The sequence below is a fragment of the Spermophilus citellus genome (genome assembly GCF_964194105.1).
Source record: "Spermophilus citellus genome assembly, chromosome: 4".
NCBI lineage: Eukaryota > Metazoa > Chordata > Mammalia > Rodentia > Sciuridae > Spermophilus > Spermophilus citellus.
The window spans coordinates 43259997-43284219 of record NC_138185.1 but is presented as its reverse complement, the minus strand read 5'-3'; the positions used below and the strand labels follow the sequence as shown (position 1 = coordinate 43284219).

The window sequence follows — 24223 nt, the reverse complement described above, 5'->3', positions numbered from 1 at the left end:
GGTGCCTTTTCTATTCCACCTTATGAAACTTTTTTCCCGGCGTGGTCTCACCCGCGATTTAAGGCTTAGGTGTCGCCAAGCCCAGAGGCTGGGAGTCTCCGGGAGTGCGGGGGAGAGGCCCGGGCAACGCCGCGGCGGGGGGGAGAGGAAGAGGGCAGGCGAGGCGGGAAGGTGGGCTCTGACCGCCGGGAGCTGGGGACCCAGCCGCCACCTCAGCCCCTAGCGGGAAACAGTCGAGAGGAGGGGGCCTCAGCCTGGCAAAGGGACCCCACCATGCCCAAAGTCTTCCTGGTGAAGAGGAGGAGCCCGGGAGTCACGGTCCGCAGCTGGGATGAGCTCCCGGATGAAAAAAGGGCAGACGCTTACATCCCAGGTGAGCGCGGCGCGGGGGCCGGGCCTGGGCGCGGGGCTCTCCGGGTGGGGGAAGGGGCGGACGAGCTCTCTGTACTCATCGGTCGGGGCTGGGTTCCCCCCACCTCATCTCCTTCTTTCGGGCGGAGGACGCTAGGGTCTTCCAGGCGGAGAAAAGAGGGGAGTGAGGCTGGGAAGCCTGGGACACCCTGCGCTCCCTTCCCCCTAGTGGGAGCCTCTAATTGCCCGGCGGCAGGACCGTTGGCTGCCGCGCGGGCGGAGGTGGCCCAGGAAGGAGGTTGAAAACCAAAAAGGGATACATTCAATCCCACGTCCTCAAGGTGGGTGGTGGTGCATGAAGGTCCGCCAACCCCTCTAAAGCTAGATTGGAAGAGGTCGGAGTCGCCTCCCCGGGCACAAGAAACTTGGCGCGCGGGGTCCTCCGCCGCGCATGACCCTCAGTTCCTCGTGGGCACCGGTTTGGGGCTAAGGATCTGACCCCAGCACCCCAAAGTAGTTCGAGGGGCCAAAATGGGTGTTTACTCGCATACCCCGGCGACATTGCCCACTTGGCCTGGTGCCCAGGTCCGGGGCGGGGCGGTGGCTGCGGCACCGCCCGCAGGTCAAACTGCCGCGGGCGCCGGTGCCTGACGCCGCGTGTGTGTGTCTATCGGTTGCGGCCCCTCCTTCCCTCTGCAGTGGTCCTGGGCTGTCTGCTCCACGACCCCCCCGAGGACTGCCGCAGCGACGGCGGCAGCAGCAGCGGCGGCGGCAGCAGCAGCAGCGCCGGGGAACCTGGAGGCGCCGAGAGCAGCTCGTCCCCGCGCGCCCTGGAGCGCGAAACCCCCGAGCCCCGCGACGCCGAGGACCCAGATGGACACTTGGCAGCAAAGCAGCGCCCGGTTGCCAGGTCAAAAATCAAGGTACGGTGTGGATTCTGCCCCCGCCGCCACCTGCACCACGCCCTGGCGTCGGGCTCCCGGGGCCGGCGCCCCTCCCTGCCGCGCCCGCCCGCGCACCCCAGCACCCGCGCCCCAAGCTGGCGGGTCACACCGCTCCTGCACCTGCCTCTGGGTGGCGGCCAGGGCTTCTCCGCGCGTCCTCTTTCCCGTGCCGCTTCGCCCACTGGATCCGCTTCCAAAGCGGACTCAATTCTCTTGGGTGGCCCCGCCTGACGCCGATAGTGGCCTCTAGAACTGTCAAGAGGGATCAAGGACCACTTCCTCCCTTGAGCAGCCCATTCTACGCACAAGGCCTGACTCATAACCAGGTTTTGGGATTGCAGGGTCAGGAAAAAAAAAAAAAAAAAAGAACGAGGGCTTTCAAAAATTCCATCCTCTGGGGCGCAGCCCCCTGCGCCACGTGATTTAGAGTTTCATATCCTTTGTGTTTTGAGGCAGCTTAGCACACAGTGGGCCTCTGCAACCATAGTTATTCCTAGTACCAATTGTGGAGTGTTTAGACGGGAGGCCTGTACTGGGCACTTTGATTCGTTGTTTGTCTCAAATCTTGGTGAATTGAGTTGATGGATAAAAGGGTTCACATAAGAATTTCTTTAGAGCCTTTAACCCAGTGGTTTGGAGCGTCTGTTTTTCCCTTTTACTGTCGTGCTTCGGCGCTCCATCAAGAATTCTAGAATTGTAGGCAACATTATTTAGGTGCCCATGTGCGCTTTTTTGGGTAGACGTTCTATGATCGCCTGCTCAAAGGATCCGCAACCCCCCAGGATTAAGGAATCCCGTTCTACGGACTCATAGCCAGCCAGAAGTAGGGGGTGGTGTTTTATGAATTACCTGACTTGGGTTTCTAGCGTGGTGGGCTACAGTGCCACTCTGCAAAGTATGTGATAACTTTAGGGCGGTCCTGCCACCGTGGCCGGAGAGGGGGGTGGGGGAGATTGGGGTGGAGAATACAGGCATTAGCTGGGGGTTGTGAGAGCAGCGGTTAACTTTCCTGAGAGAGGCAGTCCCTCTCCCCATGCACATTCCTGGCTCCTGGGGCTTGACTCAGGGGTAGGCGGGGTTGCATTTGGTTATGAATTGTGGTTTGAGGCTAGAGCTAGAATCCGGAGGAAAGACCTCTTTAAAGGATATTGTCAACTGCGCCTGCTATTTAGCAGTAAAGAGTGTTGCTCAGGTTCAAAGTCAGCTGGCCTGTGGTGGTTCTGGGCCAGGTGGGGTTAAGTGGGTGGGAACGGTTTGCGTGAGGCTGGTAGCTCTGCCCTTTGGGAAATTCTACAAAGTGTCCCACTTGCATATTTATCACCAGGCTGGAGAGACAATCACAACCGTTGTTTTGGGAGGGACTGTAGCCAATTTGCCCCTCTGTCCCCCCACCCCACATTGCCCAGAATCCCCTGAAGAGAAACTGGGAGGTGTGAGAGAGATCTAGTCCCTTATCTAACATTTGAGGGCTTTCTTTCCTTCCCCAAGCAAATATCGCCATTGGAACCCTGGATTAAGGGAATAAATCAGTCATTTCCAAGATCAGTCACTATGTTCTTGGGAGCTGGGAGGGTGTGTGTGGTGTAGTTTGCTCCTGTGCCGTCTACAAGGATCCTTCTCTCCATAGTTTCCCAGGGAGTTTTTATTTACTGATAGCATTCGGGTTCCTTCTCTCTGCCTCTAACTCAAAGAGAGAAATCTTAGTATTAGTATTCTTTGATCCTTTAGAATATCAGCCATGGTATTGGTGGGTTTTCAAATGACTGATCAAATTGTCCACAATTTAGCATGTTGTGCAATTCTAAAGTTCTTTGCAAGGCATGCTAAACTCAAAGAGTTTCTTTTAAGAATTAGTTTCTTGGGCTGGGGATGTGGCTCAAGAGGTAGCCTGCTCGCCTGGCATGCGTGCGGCCCGGGTTCGATCCTCAGCACCACATACCAACAAAGATGTTGTGTCCGCCGAGAACTAAAAAATAAATATTAAAAATTCTCTCTCTCTCTCTCCTCTCTCACTCTCTCTTAAAAAACAAACAAACAAACAAACATGTTGTGTCTGCCGAAAACTAAAAAATAAATATTAAAAAAAAAAGAATTAGTTTCTTAAGTGGAAGAGAAGGAAAGCCATTCAAGGATGAGGACCATTCATGATGCATTGCTGTTTGGGGTAGGGGTATTGAGGATGGAACCAGGGCCTCATGCTGGGCAAGTGCTCTACCATGAGCTAGGGTCCCCAGCCTGATGGCATGCTTTAATACCTCACTAGGCAGTGGGCTTTAATGATAGGAGTAAGGGCAAATTTGAGCCATTGTATCGTATACAGGGAGGCAACAAACCATCCTACTTTATGGAGTGCCTGCAGTATGCAAGGCAATGAAAACGCTCCCATCTGGGTGTTCCTTCTAGAATCCTCTTTCAGTTGTGGTGAAGCATCTAAGCTCTAGCTTTGTCAATTCTTAGCTTGTGACCTTGAGCAAGTTGCTCATCCTCTGGGCCTCAGTTTCCTTATCTGTAAAATGGGGGCTAACAATGAGAGTTGTGAGAATAAATAAGTTAAAGGTGCAACATGGTATGTGCCCAGTAACTGTAGATACTGTTTGGGTTGGTGGGGAAACATACATACTATTAACTATTATAGGAGAATGAATGTCCAACCAGAAGCATAGGCAAAGATGTGATCACTTCCAAGCATAGGCAAAGATGTGATCACTTCCACATAGGGAAGTTTGCTTGACATGGATTTGAAGGCTGTGGAAATTGCTGGCAGGGCAGGCTTTAGGGTGGTATGGGCTGAGCCCCACAGCTTGAGTAAGGAAAAGACTCAGAGCTCTGGTGTCTAAATGATAGGAGACGCAGCTGTTGGGGAGAGTTGGAAGTATAAGGTTGGAAAAGGAGGACAGGGTGAGATGGTTCAGGGGGCCAAGCCAAGAAGCATGGATGCTCCTGGAGAAGAAGCTCTGGAAGGTTTTTGAGAAGGAAAACCAAATCCTACCATCTGTCCTCATAGACAGTTTATTTCCTCAAAGCCTCTTCCCTGATCTGTAAAATGAGGAAATAATAGAACTGGCCTTGGAAGCATGGTGTTGGTTAAATAGTTAGATAACAAATGCAAAATATTTAGCACTTTTGTGCATGCACAAACTGTCTAACAGGGAGTTGGCTGACAGTGATATACAGCAAGGTCTGCTAAGGTCTAACATTGTGTTGCCTGCTATAGGGACTTGGGATTTGGCAACCTGCTCTTGTTTATGTGGTGAGGGGATCAGAAAAGGAGTCCTGGAGGCAGGTTAGGAAATGTAGTCCATCCCAGCTGCCTTTTGACTGGGGACCTCAGGGCAAGTTGTGAAACTGTCTTTTTAATACCGAGGATTCTGTAATTTTACAAAACAGATTGAGGTGGGGAGATAACGTATATCTAGGACAGTGTTCATGCCAGGTCTCTTTGATTCCTTTTGTGATAGAACCATTTGTAGATCTCCAGCTGTGGGTTAGAGAAACCCAGAAAATACTGATTACCTTTGTCCAGAGTCTTATCAGAAACAAAGTTTGGAATTAATTCAGTTGACTGATATTATTTATTCCCCAGTGTGGCTAGGAGTATCCAGAATCAAATACAGACTAACAGGTGAAATTGTTCTATCCATCCTGTACTTTTCTCTCTTCCTTCGGCCTCTCCTGTGGGTAAAAGAAATTGAGTTTAGTGGACACAGTGGTACATGCCTATAAACCCAGTGACTTAGGAGGCTGAGGCAGGAGGACTACAAGTTTGAGGCCAGCCTCAGCAACTTAGAGAGGCTCTAAGCAACTTTTCAAGAACCTGTCTCAACAATTAGAAGAGCTAGAGATGTAACTCAGTGGTAAAGCACCCTGGGTTCAATCCCCGGTATCCAAAAACAAATCAGCTGAGTTTAGAATTCTTTGAAAGTACTCTCAGTCTTTTACCTATCTCTCTAGTGTGACTTTTCCAGTCGTGACAGATATATGAACTTGGAGTACTCTTTTTCTTCCCCATCACTTTTAATTATGGAGAATTTCAAAGGCAGAGCGGTATGTGTCTGTCATCTAGCCTCAACAACCATTGCCCTTGACCAGTCTTGCCATACATACCTCCCTTTATCCTTCCACACATGACTTTGAAGTAAATCTCAGACGTCACTCTAAGTCATGCACGGAGTAACTGCAGACTACACACATATACAACTATGGTCCCCGGAGATTACAATGTCTGGTGATTCTTAGCCAGCTTAGTTTGTGTAAGTGCACACTCTATGATGCCCGCGCAATGATGAAATTGCCTAACAAGGTTTTCTGAGAATATATCCCTGGCGTTAAGCAATGCCTGACTGTATTGCGAGTATAAATAGTTCAGAATGTACCTCTAATAGGTAAATACACGATCACACCCACATGAACTATTGTTAAATATCTCATAAATTCCTACTTCCCCCCCAGTTTGCTTAACCAGGTCTACAATGATGTCTACACATTGTAATTGATTGGCAACATTTTTCAGTCTTTTTTAATTGATGCATTTTCCCTCAATTTCTTTTTATGTCCTTACAAGTTAATTGTTAAAGAAATGGGTTATTGTTTTGTGGAGTTCCCAACAGTCTGGATTTTGCTGAATGTATCACCAAGGGGTTTTAACATTCCTCAGTCCTCTCTGTTTTCTCTAAATGGGTATTTGGCGCTGCAGCTGTACTGTCCAGTGTGATAGCCCTTGTCACATGTGGCTTTTTAGTTAAGTAAGATTAAAAATTAAGCTCTTTGGCCGCGCTAGCTGTTTTTTTAGTGGCTCCCGTATTGAACAGTACAGAATAGAATCTTTTGATCACCGTTAGAAAGTTGTATTGGGTAGTACTGTTCTACATGCTTGACCAGATTTATTTTATTTTGGCTAGAATATGTCACTGTGGGGTTGTATATTTCCATCAAGAGGCACTGAATATTTGTTAGCAACTGTTATGCTCAGTGACTAAATATTTCGGATTATCAGATATTGCAAAACAGTGATATTCCAGTTCTGTTCTTCATTTATGAGCTTACATATGTCTTTTTTTTTTTTTTTAAAGAGAGAGAGAGAGAGAGAATTTTTTAATATTTATTTTTTAGTTCTCGGCAGACACAACATCTTTGTTGGTATGTGGTGCTGAGGATCAAACCCGGGCCACACGCATGCCAGGCGAGCGAGCTACTGCTTGAGCCACATCCCCAGCCCTTACATATGTCTTTTTTTTTTTTTTCTTCTTATGTGTGTGGTTTTGGGGATTGAACCCAGGGTCTTGTGCATGCTAAACATATGTTGTACTACTGAGCACACCTCCAGCCCCCTGGCTCATTTATTTATTTAATACCTTTGTTTATATTTATGTGGTCCTGAGGATCATATCTCACGTATGCTCTACCACTAAGCTACAACCCAAGCCCATTTTTTTACAGAGAGAATTCCCCCATCTACTATTTGGTTTCCTTTTTTTAAAAAAAAATATTTATTTTTTAGTTATAGGTGGACACAATATCTTTATTTTATATTTATGTGGTACTGAGGATCCAACCCAGTGCCCCACACATGCCAGGCGAGTGCTCTACCTCTGAGCCACAACCTCCGCCCCTTATTTGGTTTCTTATTGGGACAGTTCATCCAGGAAAGGCAGAAGAATGCTCGATTCCTTTCTGTTATTTTTTTTTTCATTTTTTTATTAGTTGCACATGACAATACAATGATCTTGACATATCATATCCTTACTGTTATATATGAATGAAGATAATTAATTGGCTAACCAAAATTCTCCAGTGATAGCCAATTAGTTATTTCTAAGCATTGTTGTGAAACATGGTTTTAGGCTGTTTTTGAAAAACCTATTGATTTGATATTAGAAGGGAACATAAGTTCTGTCTCGAAACTCTGCCTCTTGTCACCTATCTACCAAGGCAGAATTGAATACCCTTCCTCTCTCCCCAGTGAAACTTGCTGACTATCTTCCTGTTGTATATTTGACTAACCAGACTTTTTTTTTTTTAAAACAGTACTAGGGATTCAACCCAGGGCCTTGCATGCTAGGCAATTGTTCTACTACCTCATTCCTAGCCCCCCCCCCCTTTTTTATTGGTTGTTCAAAACATTACAAAGCTCTTGACATATCATATTTCATACATTAGATTCAAGTGGGTTATGAACTCCCATTTTTACCCCAAATACAGATTGCAGAATCACATCGGTTACACATCCACATTTTTACATAATGCCCTATTAGTAATTGTTGTATTCTGCTACCTTTCCTATCCCCTACTATCCCCCCTCCCCTCCCCTCACATCTTCTCTCTCTACCCCATCTACTGTAATTCATTTCTCTACTTGTTTATTTTCCCATTCCCCTCACAAACTCTTATATGTAATTTTGTATAACAATGAGGGTCTCCCTCCATTTCCATGCAGTTCCCCCTTTCTCTCCCTTTCCCTCCCACCTCATGTCTCTATTTACTGTTAATCTTTTCTTCCTGCTCTTCCTCCCTGCTCTGTTCTTAGTTGCTCTCATTATATCAAAGAAGACATTTGGTATTTGTTTTTTAGGGATTGGCTAGCTTCACTAAGCATAATCTGCTCTAGTGCCATCCATTTCCCTGCGAAATCCATGATTTTGTCATTTTTTAGTGCTGCGTAATACTCCATAGTGTATAAATGCCACATTTTTTTTATCCATTCATCCATTGAAGGGCATCTGGTTCCACAGTCTAGCTATTGTGAATTGTGCTGCTATGAACATCGATGTGGCAGTATCCCTGTAGTACGCTCTTTTAAGGTCTTCAGGGAATAGTCCGAGAAGGGCAATAGCTGGGTCAAATGGTGGTTCCATTCCCAGCTTTCCAAGGAATCTCCATACTGCTTTCCAAATTGGCCGCACCAATTTGCAGTCCCACCAGCAATGTACAAGAGCCCTTAAAAAAAAAAAAGTAGGGATAGAATCTCACTAAGTTGCTGAGGCTGTCCTTGAACCTGTGATCCTCCTGCCTCAGCTCCCCCAAGTAGCTGGAATTACAGGTTTTATAGCACTCTGACTAGACTCCTTAAAGTGTTCTCATCAAAGCCAGAGAATACTACCTACTGTGCTCATTTCCCAGCACCTGGCAGTAGTGCCTGACTCATAGGAAGATACAAATCAACACAGAACAATAATGCAGGCAAGGAAGACAATTGTCCATAGACAAGTGACAGCATTGAAGGAAAACACAGGAAAGAAGAGGAAAAGGGGATCTGGAAAAATACTAAGAATGAATTATCGAGTCAATTAATTAATTTATTCATTTATTTGTTTTTTTTTTAAAGTAATTTAGCCTTTATTTATTTATTTTGCTGTGCTGAGAATGAAACTCTGGGTCTTGCACATGCGAATCACACTCTATAACAGCTACATTCCCAGCCCCTCAGACCACTTTTAAATTTGCATGAAGGTGAAGTGGATTTTTATTGTTGGAAGGGATGGTGTGAGTTTAATTGCAGATAATAGAATCCACAGCAGCTAATTAAAACAAAGAATAAGTAGTTAAATGGTACTAAATGAACCAAACTGGGCTCTCAGGAATGATCCTAAGAGCCCCACTGTAGAAACTAAGTCACTTGTGGAACTATGGCTGCTGCCCAGCCAGGAAGCTGCTGCCTCTATGGCTTGATGCTTCTGTTAATGAAGAGTGTAAGCTGACTGTCTCCTGCCTGGAACTGGGCAGAAGCCCAGTTAACTCAGGGTTGAAATCAAATCCCCCAATAAATGTGTGCAATTGGTAGAATCCAAGTCTCCTCTTAAACTATAGCTGCCAGGGAGTCTGGGAAATGTAGTTTGCAGCTCTCTAGCCCCTATAGGACAGGAAGGCCCAACAAAAGAAGTTGAAATTGATACTGATATTGTCCAATCATAGGGTTCACCGCTGGAAACTTGGAAACTTATATGGCCCAGACTCCTTACTTTCCGAGTAAGAAAGGAAAAGCCCAGAAAATTTTCATTGAATTCTTTGCAGTTAGCCAAAGCCCTACCCATGGGCTCTAAGTTCCTATCTTGGGATAGAATTTTCTGAGGTGATAGAAAAATTCTATCTCAAGTTTTTATTGAATTCCTCACAGTCATTAGTGGCAGAGCCCAACCCAAGAATCTTTATTTTAGCATTTTTGTGCATTGTGGGACAACTACACCATCCAATATGACAGCCATGGTCAACATGTAGCTTTGACACTTCAGCCTTTATTGAATCTGATGTTAAGGAATCTGAACTTGTTCCTCGTGGAGATACAAGTTGAACTATAAGGTGCATTTCTTCTTCCCCTTTCCAACATCAATCCCAGATCATGGATCTGTCCTGCCCTGACCTGTACTGAGGAGAGTATAACGCAAGTTTCACTTTTAAAAATCTCAATGTGGGTACCTTAGAGGCCAGGTGACCACAGACAGTTTATATGTCTTTGAGCCTTGGTTTTATCTTCTGGCTTATAAGGAGGTATTCCCTTCATCATCTCTGCCTTTGAGGTTCTGTATTCTGCCTTGTTAGGGAAGTTGTGACGTCTCAGCCTACATGTTAAATGGAGGGAAATCTGAATTCAAAAGAAGTTGGGAAAATATGCTAGCTTAGCATGCTGTGAGTATTCAAGCATAGGCAACATGTCAGTGGAAATCTTGTCCAAATGGCCACTGGAAGGTAGTCTTGAACTCAGAGTATCTTTCCACAGTAAATAGGACCATTGATTTTTTTTTTTTTTTAATGGTACTGAGAATAGAACCCAGGGCCTTATGCATGCTAGGCAAGTACTGTACCACTGAGCCACATCCCCAGTCCTAGGACCATTAATTTAATAAACTGGTCTAGTGGAAAAATCATAATGGAAAATGGAGTTGTTCCCCCGTTTTGTTGGTTTTTGTTTAGAAGTTTGACAGGTGAGTGATCTTAGCCCGCTTTGAAGTTGGTCATAGAGCCAGGTGAGATCCCTGCTTCCCTGGGTGCTCCTGACATTTTCTGCAGCCCTGATACAATAATCATTTTGGTTTTGCTGCAGAAGCCTGTTCTTTTTAGAAGGACTTGAGGGGAATTTTGTTTGTTTTTTAAAACAAAAACTGAGTTGGGTTTGGTGGCGTACCCTGTAATCCCAGAGGCTTGGGAGGCTGAGGCAGGAGGATCTGGAGTTCAAAGCCTGCCTCAGCAAAAATGAGGCACTAAGCAACTCAGTGAGACCCTGTCTCTTAAAAAAATACAAAATAGGACTTGGGATGTGGCTCAGTGGTCAAGTGCCCCTGAGTTCAATCCCTGGTATCAATAAATGAATAAATGAATGAATGAATGAATACATACATACACACAGAGCTCTTGCAGAGAAAGGACTATGAGTAGAAGAATAAGACAAGCCAAAAACTTGGAAAATTGCTTGTTTGCTCTTCATCTTTCTTGCCCTGAATTAATTTCCAGACTGATGTCATTTCCCATCCTCTAGGGTAATTTCCCCACTTCATTAATAAGACTTTACAAAGTGATAATTTTGGATTCAGGGTGAGACTATTAGGCTTTTTCAGAAAGTAGCATGATGTAAATACCACCCTTAGCAGGTCTGGAACAGTATCCTATAATTAAATGCATTAATAATTTCTGTATCAAAACACATGAATGTTGACACTACACGGAATAAAGTCTGTGCATATTTTCACATTAGCTCGGGTCAGATTTCACTGCCCAGGGAGATAGAAAAGAAATGTTAGTTTTCAGAGCTTTTGGGATTATAGCTTTGTGGATGAAGGACTGGGGGGTTTGTAGCTCACACTGAAGATTAGTTCTCTTGTTCTAGAGCTACAGAGAGAAAAATTCAAAAGCACACTGAGAAACTAAAGATTTTGACCAATTACCTTTTATTTAGGATCGCAGATTTTTGGAGCTGGTTTAACTGCAATAGGTCTTAACAAGTGCCAAGTCTTTTTAAAGTAGCTTATCTTCCTTAATTCCTTAATTTATTTCCAAGAGGCAAATATCATGATTCATATTTTACAAGTGATGAAATTAAGGTTTAGAGGTTATGTAACTCACCTATATCCCTCAGACTGTAAGCTGTGGAGAAGGAATTGAGCTTAGAAAGTTGGAAAACAAACCCTACTGTTAGCTCCTGATACTGCTAAAGAGATCACATAGGACCATTTAATATTTTTACATATAGGGAAGCTATGACCCAGGGATATTAAATGACATTTCACATCACACAAATAACCAGGGCTAGGTTTTCATCTGATTCCTCAGCATTTCTTGTATCTATTCCACAATCATAACCAATATGACCAAAATGTGACTTAGGTCTCAGTTTTGATCTCAGATGTAATTTGGTATAGTATTTGTAGAATGGAGTAATAAGGGAAGACTGGTAAACTCTCCTTTGAACTTTTAGGAGGTAGAGTGTTTGGTACAGACTTGTGTAAACATAATAAAAGTGCCCAGTGAGCAAATATGTGACCTGGGGAGGGAGAATTGGTCCTCTGGCTCAAGTGATGTCCTTCTAGGAATCAGAAAATGTTTTGTGTCATGCATCCCATCCTGGGGGAGAACTCCAGAAATATGGTAGATCTGGGCTGGGGGTGCAGCTTAGTGGTAGAGAATGAGCTTAGCATGTACAAGGCTGTGGCTTCCATCTCTAGCACCAAAATGAATACAGTAAGTAATCAAATAAATAAATAAATATTTATGAAATGTGACAGATCTGGTATTCTGGAAAGAATATGATACATTTATTACTGTTCCAGTTTACCCAGTCTTGATACACAAGTAACCCCAAATTTGGTAACTAAAAATAATCTATATTGTGTCTTCTACTTGCAAAGGCTCAGCTGGGCAGTAATTTACCTGGGAATTTATCTTATGATTACAGCTAGACGGCAGCTGGGGCCGGAGTCTTCCAGGGCCTTCCCTACACTAGATATCCAAGAGGGCTCACTCAGAGGATTGGCAATTGATATGAACTGCCCCTGCCTCCAGTCTTTTCCTAGTTGCTTTGATTGAGTGGGTCTACCATCATTTTTTAATAAGTACCTTCTGATGGACATATAAGTAGTTTTCAGGCTATTATTATCACAGACCAAATTTCAAGGCACAAGATGTGAAATACACTTTTTGGAATAAATTTTTTATTTAGGAATTTATATTGCAAATATCCCTTCCTTTCTGAGAAGTAAAATAGTTTGGCAGGCCTGCTGATAGTCTGGCAGAAGCTTACTTCATCAACCATAATATTTTACCACTTAACTAACCTTGCATTTTCTTTGAACAAGTCTCTCTCTAGGCTTTCAATATAATTTGTTAACATCTGGTGGCTGTGTTGGTCATAAGGGTGGCATGCAGTGCTTTGTGAATGGTAGGGTGAATTCCCTAAAGGAGTCTCAGTGGTGGCTGTTTTCAATGCCAGGAAGTAGGGTTTACAAAAAGATGGAGAAATGGGAAAATAACCTCTGCTGCAGGATACTTGGAGAATTTCAACGTCTGCTGTAGGAGAACCACAGGAAAGCTGGGCATGGTGGTGCACATCTGTAATCTTAACTGCTCAGGAGGCTGAGGCTAAAGGATCACAAGTTGAAATCCAGCCTGGGCAATTTAGTGAGACCCTGCCTCAAAATAAAAAAAAAATAAAATAAAAAGAACAGGGGTGTAGCTTAGTGGTAGAGCACTTCTTGATTCAGTCCCTATACTAGAGGGATTTAAAAAAAAGGAGAAAAAGAGAAAAGTATTGGCTTGGTATGTAGCTTGGTGGTAGAGTACTTGCCTAGCATGCAAGGGGACTTGAGTTTGATCCCTAGCAACACAAAGGGAAAAAAATAAAAGGAATTTATCAAAAAGATTAAGGTAAATAAAAAGTAAACAAGTGTTCAGGTTTTAATTGTGGTTGACAAGACATTCAAAAGACAGTTCAGCTCTAGGAGCTGCATATAGTGGCATATGCCTTTTATCCCAGTGACTCAGTGAGGCAGGAGGATCACAAGTTCAAGGTTAGCCTTGGCCACCTGGGAGAACTTCAGCAACACCTTCACTCAAAATGAAAAGGGCTGGAGATGTAAAGATCAGTGGTAAAGCAACCCTAGATTCAATGGAGGTACAAAATGTTTTTAAAAAAAGACAGCCCTGGAGTTTTACAGAATTTATATTGGAATTGTGAGGGAGGGTGAGTTGTCTCTATATTCTTTTTCATTAGCCCCTCACTATCTCTCACTTTACCTTTACCTTATGTGGATGAGACCGTCAGAAGCTCAAAGTACTTGTGGAACACGTTTCCTCTCTGAGAAATCCCTTGAAGGGAGGTAGTGATCTGGATGGGAATTGCCGGACAAGGAGACCATGTCCTGGTGCCAGGAAAACCTTGGTCATGGCTGGGTCTTCCTCAGGCCAGAGTCAGCCCCTTCCTCTCTGGGAGAGGCAGGACAGAGGCAGGGCAGCAGCACTTCCCCGTGTGCCAATAGAGGGTCCAAGATGGCCAACCAGTTGAGTCATCCAACTTGACCCCTGTGACTATCCTTTGCCTTCCAGGGGTACCCTCCTATATATATCTCAGCTCCATTAGGGTCGCCCAGGTAGATCCCTGAGGGGATCCTACCTCTCTCCATTACTGTTACTTTCTCCATTAAATACTTTCCAGGCTCTGGCTGCCCCCACTGAACCGCACATAGTCCCTTGTTTCCCACTCTCCTCTCCCCGAACACTCTTTACCATTTACCTGTGTTCCTCCTCATCGTTGCATGGCCGAGGGGCCCTCTTTCTCTGGAAGCATCTTCCCCAGGACTCCGCATCTGGAGTTGGTGCTTGCCCGAGGTGCCTCTGGCCTGTCAGATCTCAGTTGCCTGTTGACTTCTCTGCTTCCTGCTAGACAGTGGCAATGAGCCGTCTTGTTTCAGATCAACCACTGACTGAGCACAGGGCTTGTTTCAGACCAACCACTTCAGTGTTAACTGAGAAAAATTAAACTCCAAGCAAATGAGAAAGAACTGAAGGGCCAGGGTATAGCTCAGTGGTAGAGTACTTGCCTGGCTTGTGTGAGGCCCTGGGTTCAATTCCCATAACCACCAAAAAAAAAAGAGGAGGAGGCAAACTAGAAAACCCTGTTCTGGGGTCTCGTGCCTCCCTCCAGACTTCCTGCATCCTGCCATCTGTTCCCAGCTGCCTGTCAACACTCACTGACTGCACCTGCCCAGGGCTAGCCTTGGGGCACTGGGAAGGGAGGAGGGAGGTAGGAATGTGAGTGGACACTAGTGACTGTCCTCAAGGCCTTGAGTTGAGGAGACTGTGTGAACTCTAAAGGAACCCGTGTGCCTAATGAAACCTCTGGAATGAAGTGGAATGGAGTACAGCCGGCCCTCTCTGTCAGCAGTTTCTACATTTGTGGATTCAACCAACTGCCTATTAAAAATATTTTTAAAAAAATATTTGTGTCTGTAATGAATTATGTATAGACTTGTGGGGGGGGGGGGGGTGTGCACGCGCGCGCGCGCGCACTGTTGGGTTTGAACCCAGGGCTTTGTGCATGTGAAGCAAACACTCTACCAACTGAGCTATATTCCCAGCCCTAGACCTTTTTTTCTTGCCAATGTCACCTAAACAATATGTCTAACAACTATTCCTATAGCATTTACATCGTATTAGATATTATAAGTAATTCAGAGATGGTTTAAGTTATATAGGAGGTGGTACATTGGTTATGTGTAAAAACTACACCATTTTGTATAAGGGACCTGAGCATTTACAGATTTTGGTATCTGCAGAGAGTCCTGGCACCAATCCCCAAAGGATGCCAAAGGAGGACTACTGAACTCAGGGCTAGTGTTCTAGTCTAGCCTCGCTTTTTTCTTTTTCTTTTCTAAGTGTTGAGGAGTGAATCCATGGCCTTGCATATGCTAGGCAAACACTCTACAACTGAGCTACCCACTTTTCAAGTGCCATAAATACCATCTACAGGAGCAACTCTTGGGCACTGGCTAGAAATGCAGTACCTCAGACTCTACTGGATTTCCTGAACCAGAGTCTGCATTTTAACAATCTCCCTGGAATTCCCTTGAATGTGGGTACCCTCTGAGAGGCACTAGTTTAAGGGGGATAGTGAAGAACAGTTTGGGCATGGGCAGCCATATTCGGAGAAGGTGGTATCAGCCAGGGAGCAGTTGAGCCCAGTCTTCGAGGAGGCAATACCTCCTCTAAGATGATGAGAGGAAGATATTTGAAGCTAGTGTGGAGCCAGGAAAGGACCAGCTCTTGCTGCTAATGATGATTAAATAAAGATAGGCTTTTCTTTGCAGTGGGATATATCTGTGCCAAAGATCAATCCCAGTCCTCACACATGCTAAACAAGCACCCTTCCACTGAGCTACACCCCTAGTCTATTTCCTGACTTATGAAATGTGGAGCCTAGTCCTTACCAGCTCCATATTACAGAGAATGGGGAGTGATGCCCTTGGGGGAACAGAATTTCAGTAGAGCAATGAATCCATTTTCTAAAGCATCTGATCTGGTGACTTTTGAATCTATCAGATCTGCATTTTTTCATTATATAGCTAGAGATTCAGTTTCCTTCCTAGAGGCAGCAAATGCAGTTGAAAAACCTCTGCAATTCCAATGGAGGTTGAATTTGGTGATTTTGATTTTACACATAATGAAGCTGTGAGGTCTTGACTAAATCACTTCCCCAAGTGATCATTTTGTTTGATCTTGATTTTGTAGATTAGAAACTGGACACAGGGGCTGGGGATGTGGCTCAAGCGGTAGCGCGCTCGCCTGGCATGCGTGCGGCCCGGGCTCGATCCTCAGCACCACATACCAACAAAGATGTTGTGTCCGCCGAGAACTAAAAAATAATAAATATTAAAAAATTCTCTCTCTCTCTCTCTCTCTCTCTCTCTCCTCTTTCACTCTCTCTTAAAAAAAAAAAGAAAAAAGAAACTGGACACAGCTCAGCTAAGCAGTATATACTGGATAGCATTAGCAGGGGTTACTCACTGAGCTGGTGGCAGCCCTGGGTTAAGTGAGAAGATCCAAGGAGGCTTTATCCATATCTGGCACTGTGTTATGGCCTCTGGCTCTCCACATGGCTAGCTTGGGCTTCCTCAGAAGATAGTGGCCTTGAACTTCTTAGAAGGCCTCTGGCTTCCCAGAGAGCAGCAGTGGAAGCTGCAAAATACCTTAAGAACTGGAGCTGACACATTATTACTGCACTCTGTTGGTCCCAGTGGTCATAAGCCCTACCCAGATTCATGTCTTGATGGATGGAGCACACAGAGGTACAAGGAGGAAATAATCGGTTGGGTTATCTACAACAGGAGCCAGATTCCTTTCTTCTGCTTCTCCATCTTTAGCCCTTACTTTCACCTCATGATCCAAAGTGGCTGTTGGGTCTTTAACCAGCTGGAGCCACTCTTTCCCCCTTAAGGAAATTTCTATTTAATCAGCCAGCTGGTCACATGGTCACATCTTGTTGTAAGGCTGTTGTAAGACAGCATGCACAGCTAGAAACCAGAGGTCTCTTCTAAGAGAGAAGGGGAAAATGAGCATCAAAAGGATCTGCCAGTTACTGTTTCTCCTTCTCCAAAATCAAGCCCCCTTGGAAGTTGTAGGGGGAAGAAGCCACCACTACCTGGCAAACCTAGAGACACAGGGAGGCAGGTCCCGCAAGTAATTTCCCTGGACACTCATGACCTCTCTCTGCTCCCAGTACACCACAGGCACGTGCAATGATTCAGTGATTCACAGCTGTGACCTGTGTGGCAAAGGCTTCCGCCTGCAGCGCATGCTCAACCGTCACCTCAAGTGCCACAACCAGGTAAAGAGACACCTGTGCACCTTCTGTGGCAAGGGCTTCAACGACACCTTTGACCTGAAGAGGCATGTCCGCACACACACAGGTAAGGCTGGGGCTGTGTGCTTTGCTATTAAGTCTATGTTTTTGGGCCAAGAGTTCCTGTACCTTTCCCCTCTAAGAACCAACTCAGAAGTGTGGAGCAGGGTCCTATTTCTGGAAAGGTCACGTAGACTGAGTATTTGGTGCCAGCCCATCTGGGTTCGTTTCCTGACTCTACTCCCTGCCAGCATGCCAAGCAAACTGCCTCCTGTGGCCTGTTTTTGCCCCTATAAAATGGGGATAATGATATAAGTGCTGGTGAGTCTCAAAGCAAAGGATTCTGAGAATTATGATGCATGAAACAAATGCTGGGGGATATTGTAATTCAGCCCTGACTGGTCCTGACTTCTGGAATGTGATTCTGTGGTCTTACTATAAGTACTTTATTCCTCTTTCTTGAGAAGTAAGCCTGCCTTGGTATTTAGCTTTGTGTTCCTCCTAAGAGATCAAAAGAAGAAAAGGCTCAGCTCACTTAGAATTGACCTGAGCCTCCTATGTGAGCTTGGTCGATAAGCATCTTCCATTTGGGCCTCCTGTTTCCTGACTTTCCCCCCACCCCCCTCTTCAGAGCTGGGGATGGAACTCAGTGCCTCACCCATGTGAGGCAAGTGCTCTACCACTGAGCTACACCCCCAGTCTAATTCCTGACTTATGAAATGTGGAGCCGAGTCCTTACCAGCTCCACGTTTCAGAGAATGGGGAAGGATGCCCTTTGGCCTCACTCCCAGCTCTTCTGATGGGTCATAAGCCTCATTAGTTTTATCTTAGGGACATCTGGCCTCTAGGCTTCTCCACTAGGTGTGGCCCATAGTCCACACCTTTGCCCAGTGATCCCTTGAGGAGAATTTTAAGGATGCCATTTCCTTGGTAAAAAATTTCCAACTTCTGGCAGAATGAAATCCAGACTCCTCATTTCTTGTTGGATGAGCTTCATGTAAAGTCCTTCACAATCTGGGTCCCTGTTGACAAATCCCTATTCTATTCCAGCCTAACCCTCCCCTCATCTATCCCATCTCATCCTCTCAGAACCTCCCTCAGGTCATCCCATCCCAACCCATTTCCATAATTCCTATTCCATCTCATTTAAACCCATCTCATCTCAACCCCTTCAGCCCCATCTAGGTTGCCACCTACCCTTCTAACAACCTCATAGAATTTACTCTGTGTAGTGACCCTGATCACTCAAGTCCTTTCAGAATTTAGAGTTTTCCCTGGCATTTTAGTTAAGTTAGGAGAAACCCCACTCTACCCTCCAGATGGACTCCCCAGCTCCTCACTCACTCATAATGCTGTTCTGAAGCCCTCTGTATTCCATTTTTCTTTCATAGTTTTTATCATATGTTATTGTTTTTAGGGTACTGTACATGAGCTGCCTCCCTAGCAGGGGAAGAGTGTTTCCCAATTTAGTGAACTGGCATATGAAAAGATACCCTTTTGATTTTTTCATTTAAAATATTTTTCTTTTTCTTTTGTTACTGGGATTGAACCCAGGGGCACTTCACCATTAAACTACGTCCCTAGCCCTTTTTTTTTTTAAATTTTGTTATTTTGAGAGAGAGTCTCACTAGGTTGATGAGGGTCTTGTTAAGTTTCAGAGACTGGCCTCAAACTTGTGATCCTCTTGCCTCAGTTTTCTGAGTGCTGAGATTATAGGCATGAGTCCCTGTGCCCAGCTATAATATTTTTCTAAAGTGAACTTTTCGTTGAAAAATGTAACATATATCTAGAAAAGTACACAAATCACAAGTGTCTAGATTAATGAATTTAGGAGTTTTTACAAAGTGAATATGCTCATGCACCTGGCATCCAAGATAGGAATCAGAATATTTTTTGCCTCCAAGGGCAGCCACTATCATAACTTCTAACAGCGTAATTGACTTGCCTATTTAATGGACTCCTATAGAGTGTACTCTTTTTTAAAAAAATATTTTTTAATTGTAGTTGGACACATCACCTTTATTTTATTTATTTATTTTTACGTAGTGCTGAGGATCGAACCCAGGGCCTCACATGTGCTAGGCAAGCGCTCTACCGCTGAGCCACAACCCCAGCCCCATAGTGTATACTCTTTGAGGTTGTTTGGCTATAGTCTTCTTTTTTTAATCTCTAAGATATCATCTTTTTCTGCTTCTTCTTCCTCCTCCTCCTCCTTCTCTTCTTCCTCCTTCTATGTCTTCTCCTCTTCCTCATCCTCCTTCTTTTTTATCCTAGTGAATCAGTAAAGTCTAACTTCTGAAAGGCCAAGCTAGTCATTAGGGGGACAAAGTGCTTATGGAGTGGTGGAGTCCTATAAGTGATGATCTGGCAGAGTAGTGTAGGATCCTGGAGAGGGCAAAGGGTTACAGAGTAGCTGCAAATCTGGGCCTGGGGGCAGCTGGCCCCAGGGGCAGGAGGAAATCAGGAACTACTTATTAGGTCAATTGTCATTTCTGCTAGGAAAGTTTCTTAGCTTCTTCATCCCTATCTGAGGATACCCCTGAGGACCTGGCCTGTTTATTCTGCTCCTCACCTGGTAGATTCTATAGTCACTCCTCTACCCATGCTCTCTAGGGCTCAGGGAACATGCAGGGCTACTGATACCTTCACTTGTGATGAACATTGAAAAAATAAAATAAAAAAAGTTGGGGATGTAGCTCAGTGGTAGGGCACTTATTTAACACATGTGAGGCCCTGGGATCAATCTCCAGTACTATGATTAAAACAAAAACCAAGAGGCTGGGGATGTGGCTCAAGTGGTAGCGCGCTCACCTGGCATGCGTGCGGCCCGGGTTCGATCCTCAGCACCACATACAAACAAAGATGTTGTGTCCGCCGAGAACTAAAAAAAAAACAAAACAAAAACCAAGAGCTGGGTGCTGTAGTACAAGCTTGTAATCCCAGCAGTGAAGCCCTAAACAACTCACAGAGACCCCATCTCTAAAATATAATAAAGGGCTGAGGATGTGGCTCGGTAGTTAAGCGTCCCTGAGTTCAATCTTTGGTACCAAAAAATAAAATAAAATAATAACAAAAACTCATGTCTATGTTAGCTGACCATGAGCCTGTCTACATCACTTATCCTTTTATTTTAGCTTTTCTTTCTCTTTTTCTTATTTTCCATTTTGGTACTGGGGATTGAAGATACATCTGTAATCATCAGGAACTCATGAGGCTGACACAGGAGGATTGCAAGCTTAAGGCCACCCTTAGCAACTTAGTGAGACCTTTTCTCAAAATGAAAAAGGCTGGGGATGTAGGTCAGTAGTAAAGATAGTGGTTTCAACCCCCCCAAAAAAGCAAGTGCTTAGTAGATTTTAATTATTGTTAAATTATTTTAATTATTGTAGATTTTAATTATTGTTAGTAATATTGTTAATTATTGTTAGTAGTAAAAGTTTCAGCAATTGACAAGTTTCCTGAGAACCCAAGATGTGACAGGCCCTCTAATTAGGAGGGCTCAGCCAACAGTGAGAAATACCCCAGACATCCTCCTGTAGTACAAGTGAAGTATCAGAGGTGCCAGTAAGAAGAAAAAGTGGCCACATGTCACTGAAGCATCCTGGCAGGTGTATTTTTCCTGATGGCATACCAGGAAGGCCTCTCAGATGAGGGGGCCTTTAGGCTGATCTTGAAGGATAGTGAGATTTCCATGGAATGTATGGAAGGAATGGGAAGGCACTGCAAATAGAAGTGTCTTGGTTTGAATTACCCCAGAAGAGTACCCCAACACAAGGATTTGGATATACACAGTTTATTTAGGAGGTAATCCCAGGATGCATGGTGCGGGAATGGGGAGGGGAGATAGGGAGAAGACAGCTAATATGAGTGCATTAATAATGAGCAGGTTACCACTGAGAGCAACTGGGGAACAGTCCCACTAGGGACCCTCTGAGGAACCACATAGAATGTACAGGTGCTGGGTGCTGTGGTATTTGCCTGTAATCCCAGGGACTCCAGAGACTGAGACAGGAGGATTGCCTGGGCAATTTAATGAAACCCTGTCTCAAAATAAAGGACTAGGGATGCGAATGTGCCCCAGGTCACTCCAGGAGTAGGAAAGCTGGGATATTGTTCTGTCTACCTCCATTCCACCTTGTTTAGGGGTCCATCCTGGGACCTTCAATGCCCAGGCAGTCCTCCCGCCCCCAGCCCTTTGCAAGCCTATTGTGTTTCCTGGGGAACTAGCTGCAGGTAGAAAGGTGCTGGAACCATCCGAGATGCCCTGGTGGTCTGCTGAGTTAACCTGTATAGGGTGTTGACTGTCTTCATCAGGGAGGCAGAAGAATTAGCAGCTGAAGTGGTGGCTCATTGGTGACTGGGAGACTCCTTCAGATGGCAGAGAGCTACACATGATCCCTGTCCTGCATACCAGGTCTTCAACGTTGATCCCATTATCTCAAACAACTCCAAGGAGCCATTACTATTTTTTATTAGCCCCATTTTACAGATGAGGGAACCAGGCTTGGAGAGCTCACATGATCCATATGTGGTAGAGTTGGGAACCAAGACAGTCTGGTCCTGAAGTTCAAGGTCATTTATCTTCTATAGGATCCCTGTCTCCCTCATTGTATCCCAGGGCCTTCTGGTATTCTTCTTGAGGCAGGAGTCTCACCAGCCTGCCCCATTGCAGATTCTAGAAGCTTGATTAATTCTGAAGGAAGGTGAGATAAAGGGAAATTCAGAGCTGGCATGAACTGTGCACTCCAGGATAGTAGTTAGGAGGTTCTAGAGAAGCCTGTGAGTGTATGTGTTCAGTGTGCCAAGATGCCCTCTTCCACGAAAGGGACAGCAGGAAAGGGGGAGGCCTGTAACCCCCTGGTTCCCAGCTTCTGTTCTTCAAAGATGAAACTTCTAGTGACTTTCGTGTAGTGCTGAAAATCACATAAGTTGGTACATAAATACACTTTCCAGCTGATGCTTTTGTAAAGGTCTTCTTCACCCAGTTTGTCCATTGGGGAAAGGCCTAGGCAATGTCTAGCCATGGAGAATGTGGAGCTGTGTTAGCCAGGACAGCAGCCACTGTCTGCATGTGACTACTGAGCCCCTGCATGGAGCTGAGCTGCACTGAGACATGGTTTAAGCATAAAACAAACACTGGATTTTGAAGACTTGCTGAAACAAAAAAAAAAAAAAGGTGTGTAGGGGGTAAAATCTCAAATTTTTTAAAGGCTTTGTGGTGATATTTTTAAATAACATTTTTACAAAATATTTTTTTAGTTTTAGACAGACACAATGCCTTTATTTTATTTATAAATAAATAAAATACTGAGCTACAGTCCCAGCCCTTTTAATACATTTTGAAAGTTGTAGATGGACACAATATGTTTATTTTATTTATTTATTTTATGTGGTGCTGGGGATTAAACCCAGTGCCTCACATGTAAGAGGCAAGTACTCCACCACTGAGCCACAACCCCATCCCCAAATCTCAATTTTTAATGTTGCTTTCACGTTGGAATGATAATATTTTGGATATATTGAATTAAAATATATTGTTAAACTGGGTGAGGTGGTGAATGCCTGTTTATCCTAGTGACTTGAGAGGCTGAGGCAGAAGGATGGCAAGTTTGAGGCCAAGCCTTAGCAGTTTAGTGAGACCCTATCTCAAAATTAAAAACAAAACAAAACAAACAAACAAAACCACTACCAATAAAAACAAAAACAAAATATATCATTAAAACTATTTCTTTCAATTGGTTTTGATGAGGCTGCTGGAAAAATTTAAATTATAAAGTGGCCTGCATTTTAATTTCTATGGGAAAGCATTAAGATAATTGTTAACCATTTAAAAAATGTTAATTTTCACTCTTAAAGTGGTCAACCCAATAGCATTATGAAAACGACTTGGACCAGTTCTCCTGGTCACCACCCCTTTTGGTACTAAGAATTGAACCCAGAGGTGCTTTACCACTGAGCTACATCCTCAGCCTTTTTAACTTTTTTTTTTTTTTTTTATTTTAAGACGGGATCTTGGGCTGGGGATATGGCTCAAGCGGTAGCGCGCTCGCCTGGCATGCGTGCGGCCCGGGTTCGATCCTCAGCACCACATACCAACAAAGATGTTGTGTCCGCCGAGAACTAAAAAATAAATATTAAAAATTCTCTCTCTCTCTCTCTCTCTCTCTCTCTCTCTCTCTCTCTCTCTCTCTCTCTCCTCTCTCACTCTCAAAAAAAAAAAAAAAAAGACAGGATCTTGCTAAGTTACTTAGGGTTAGGGTCTTGCTGAGTTGCTCAGACTGGCCTCCAATTTGTGATCCTTAGAACAGGGCAACTAGGAATGACTCAAAACACACAGGGAACTTCTTGGAAAAGATCCAGGGAAACCAGAGCCTGAAAACATCTTTTTTTTTTTTTTTTAAAGAGAGAGTGATAGAGGGAGAGAGAGAGACAGAGAGAATTTTTCAATATTTATTTTTTAGTTATCGGCGGACACAACATCGTTGTTTTGTATGTGGTGCTGAGGATCGAACCCGGGCCGCACGCATGCCAGACGAGCGCGCTACCGCTTGAGCCACATCCCCAGCCCCAAAACATCTTATATTAATATTCAGACAGATGAAAGAAAAGATTAGGTCTCCTTTTTGGATTATGACTTCATCAAGAAAAGAGTGAATGGGGGTTGGGTGGAGAATGAGTGTGATCAGGGAGGGGTGTGAGTTAAATGACATCTGATTGAAGATGGGAGAAGAGAAACCAATTGCTACAGAAAAGCTCTGGTAACATTTTGTTAAAATATATCAGCAAATGAATGGCTGTTTTTAATCCAAATTGTCATAGGTCTTGTTCCTGTTCTTATCAAATTAATTATGAAGGGAAAGCTCTTGGAAGGAACTTGTCAGGGACTGAGGGAAGTGAATTGGGTGGGAGAAAGGGGCTGGGAAGAGGTGTGGTCAGAGTCTAGTGTCAGTCCCATCCCAGGGGGTGCTCTGGAGTATTGAGTGATACCCTGGAATTGTTCTGTCTACAGGAAACCTTCTGTGCCCTTTTCAGTCAGACATGGCAGATGGTCAAATCTCCCTGAGCTTCTGGGAGGTCAGTTCCCTTGGAGAATTGATTAGCCAAGAGCAAT

At 44.5% G+C, this 24223-nt stretch overlaps 1 protein-coding gene across 1 annotated transcript in view; it reads left to right on the top strand.

Annotated features, from left to right (window-relative positions):
* Nucleotides 1-273: 273 nt before the first annotated feature.
* OVOL2 (ovo like zinc finger 2) overlaps nucleotides 274-24223 on the top strand; it is a gene marked incomplete at both ends in the record, with an annotated part of 32876 nt that continues 8926 nt past the window's right edge. The window contains 3 exons of the mRNA XM_081292286.1: nucleotides 274-373; nucleotides 1051-1274; nucleotides 16990-17179. Of these exons, the coding sequence (XP_081148412.1) occupies nucleotides 274-373; nucleotides 1051-1274; nucleotides 16990-17179 (514 nt within the window). The remainder of the gene's footprint in view (nucleotides 374-1050; nucleotides 1275-16989; nucleotides 17180-24223) is intronic.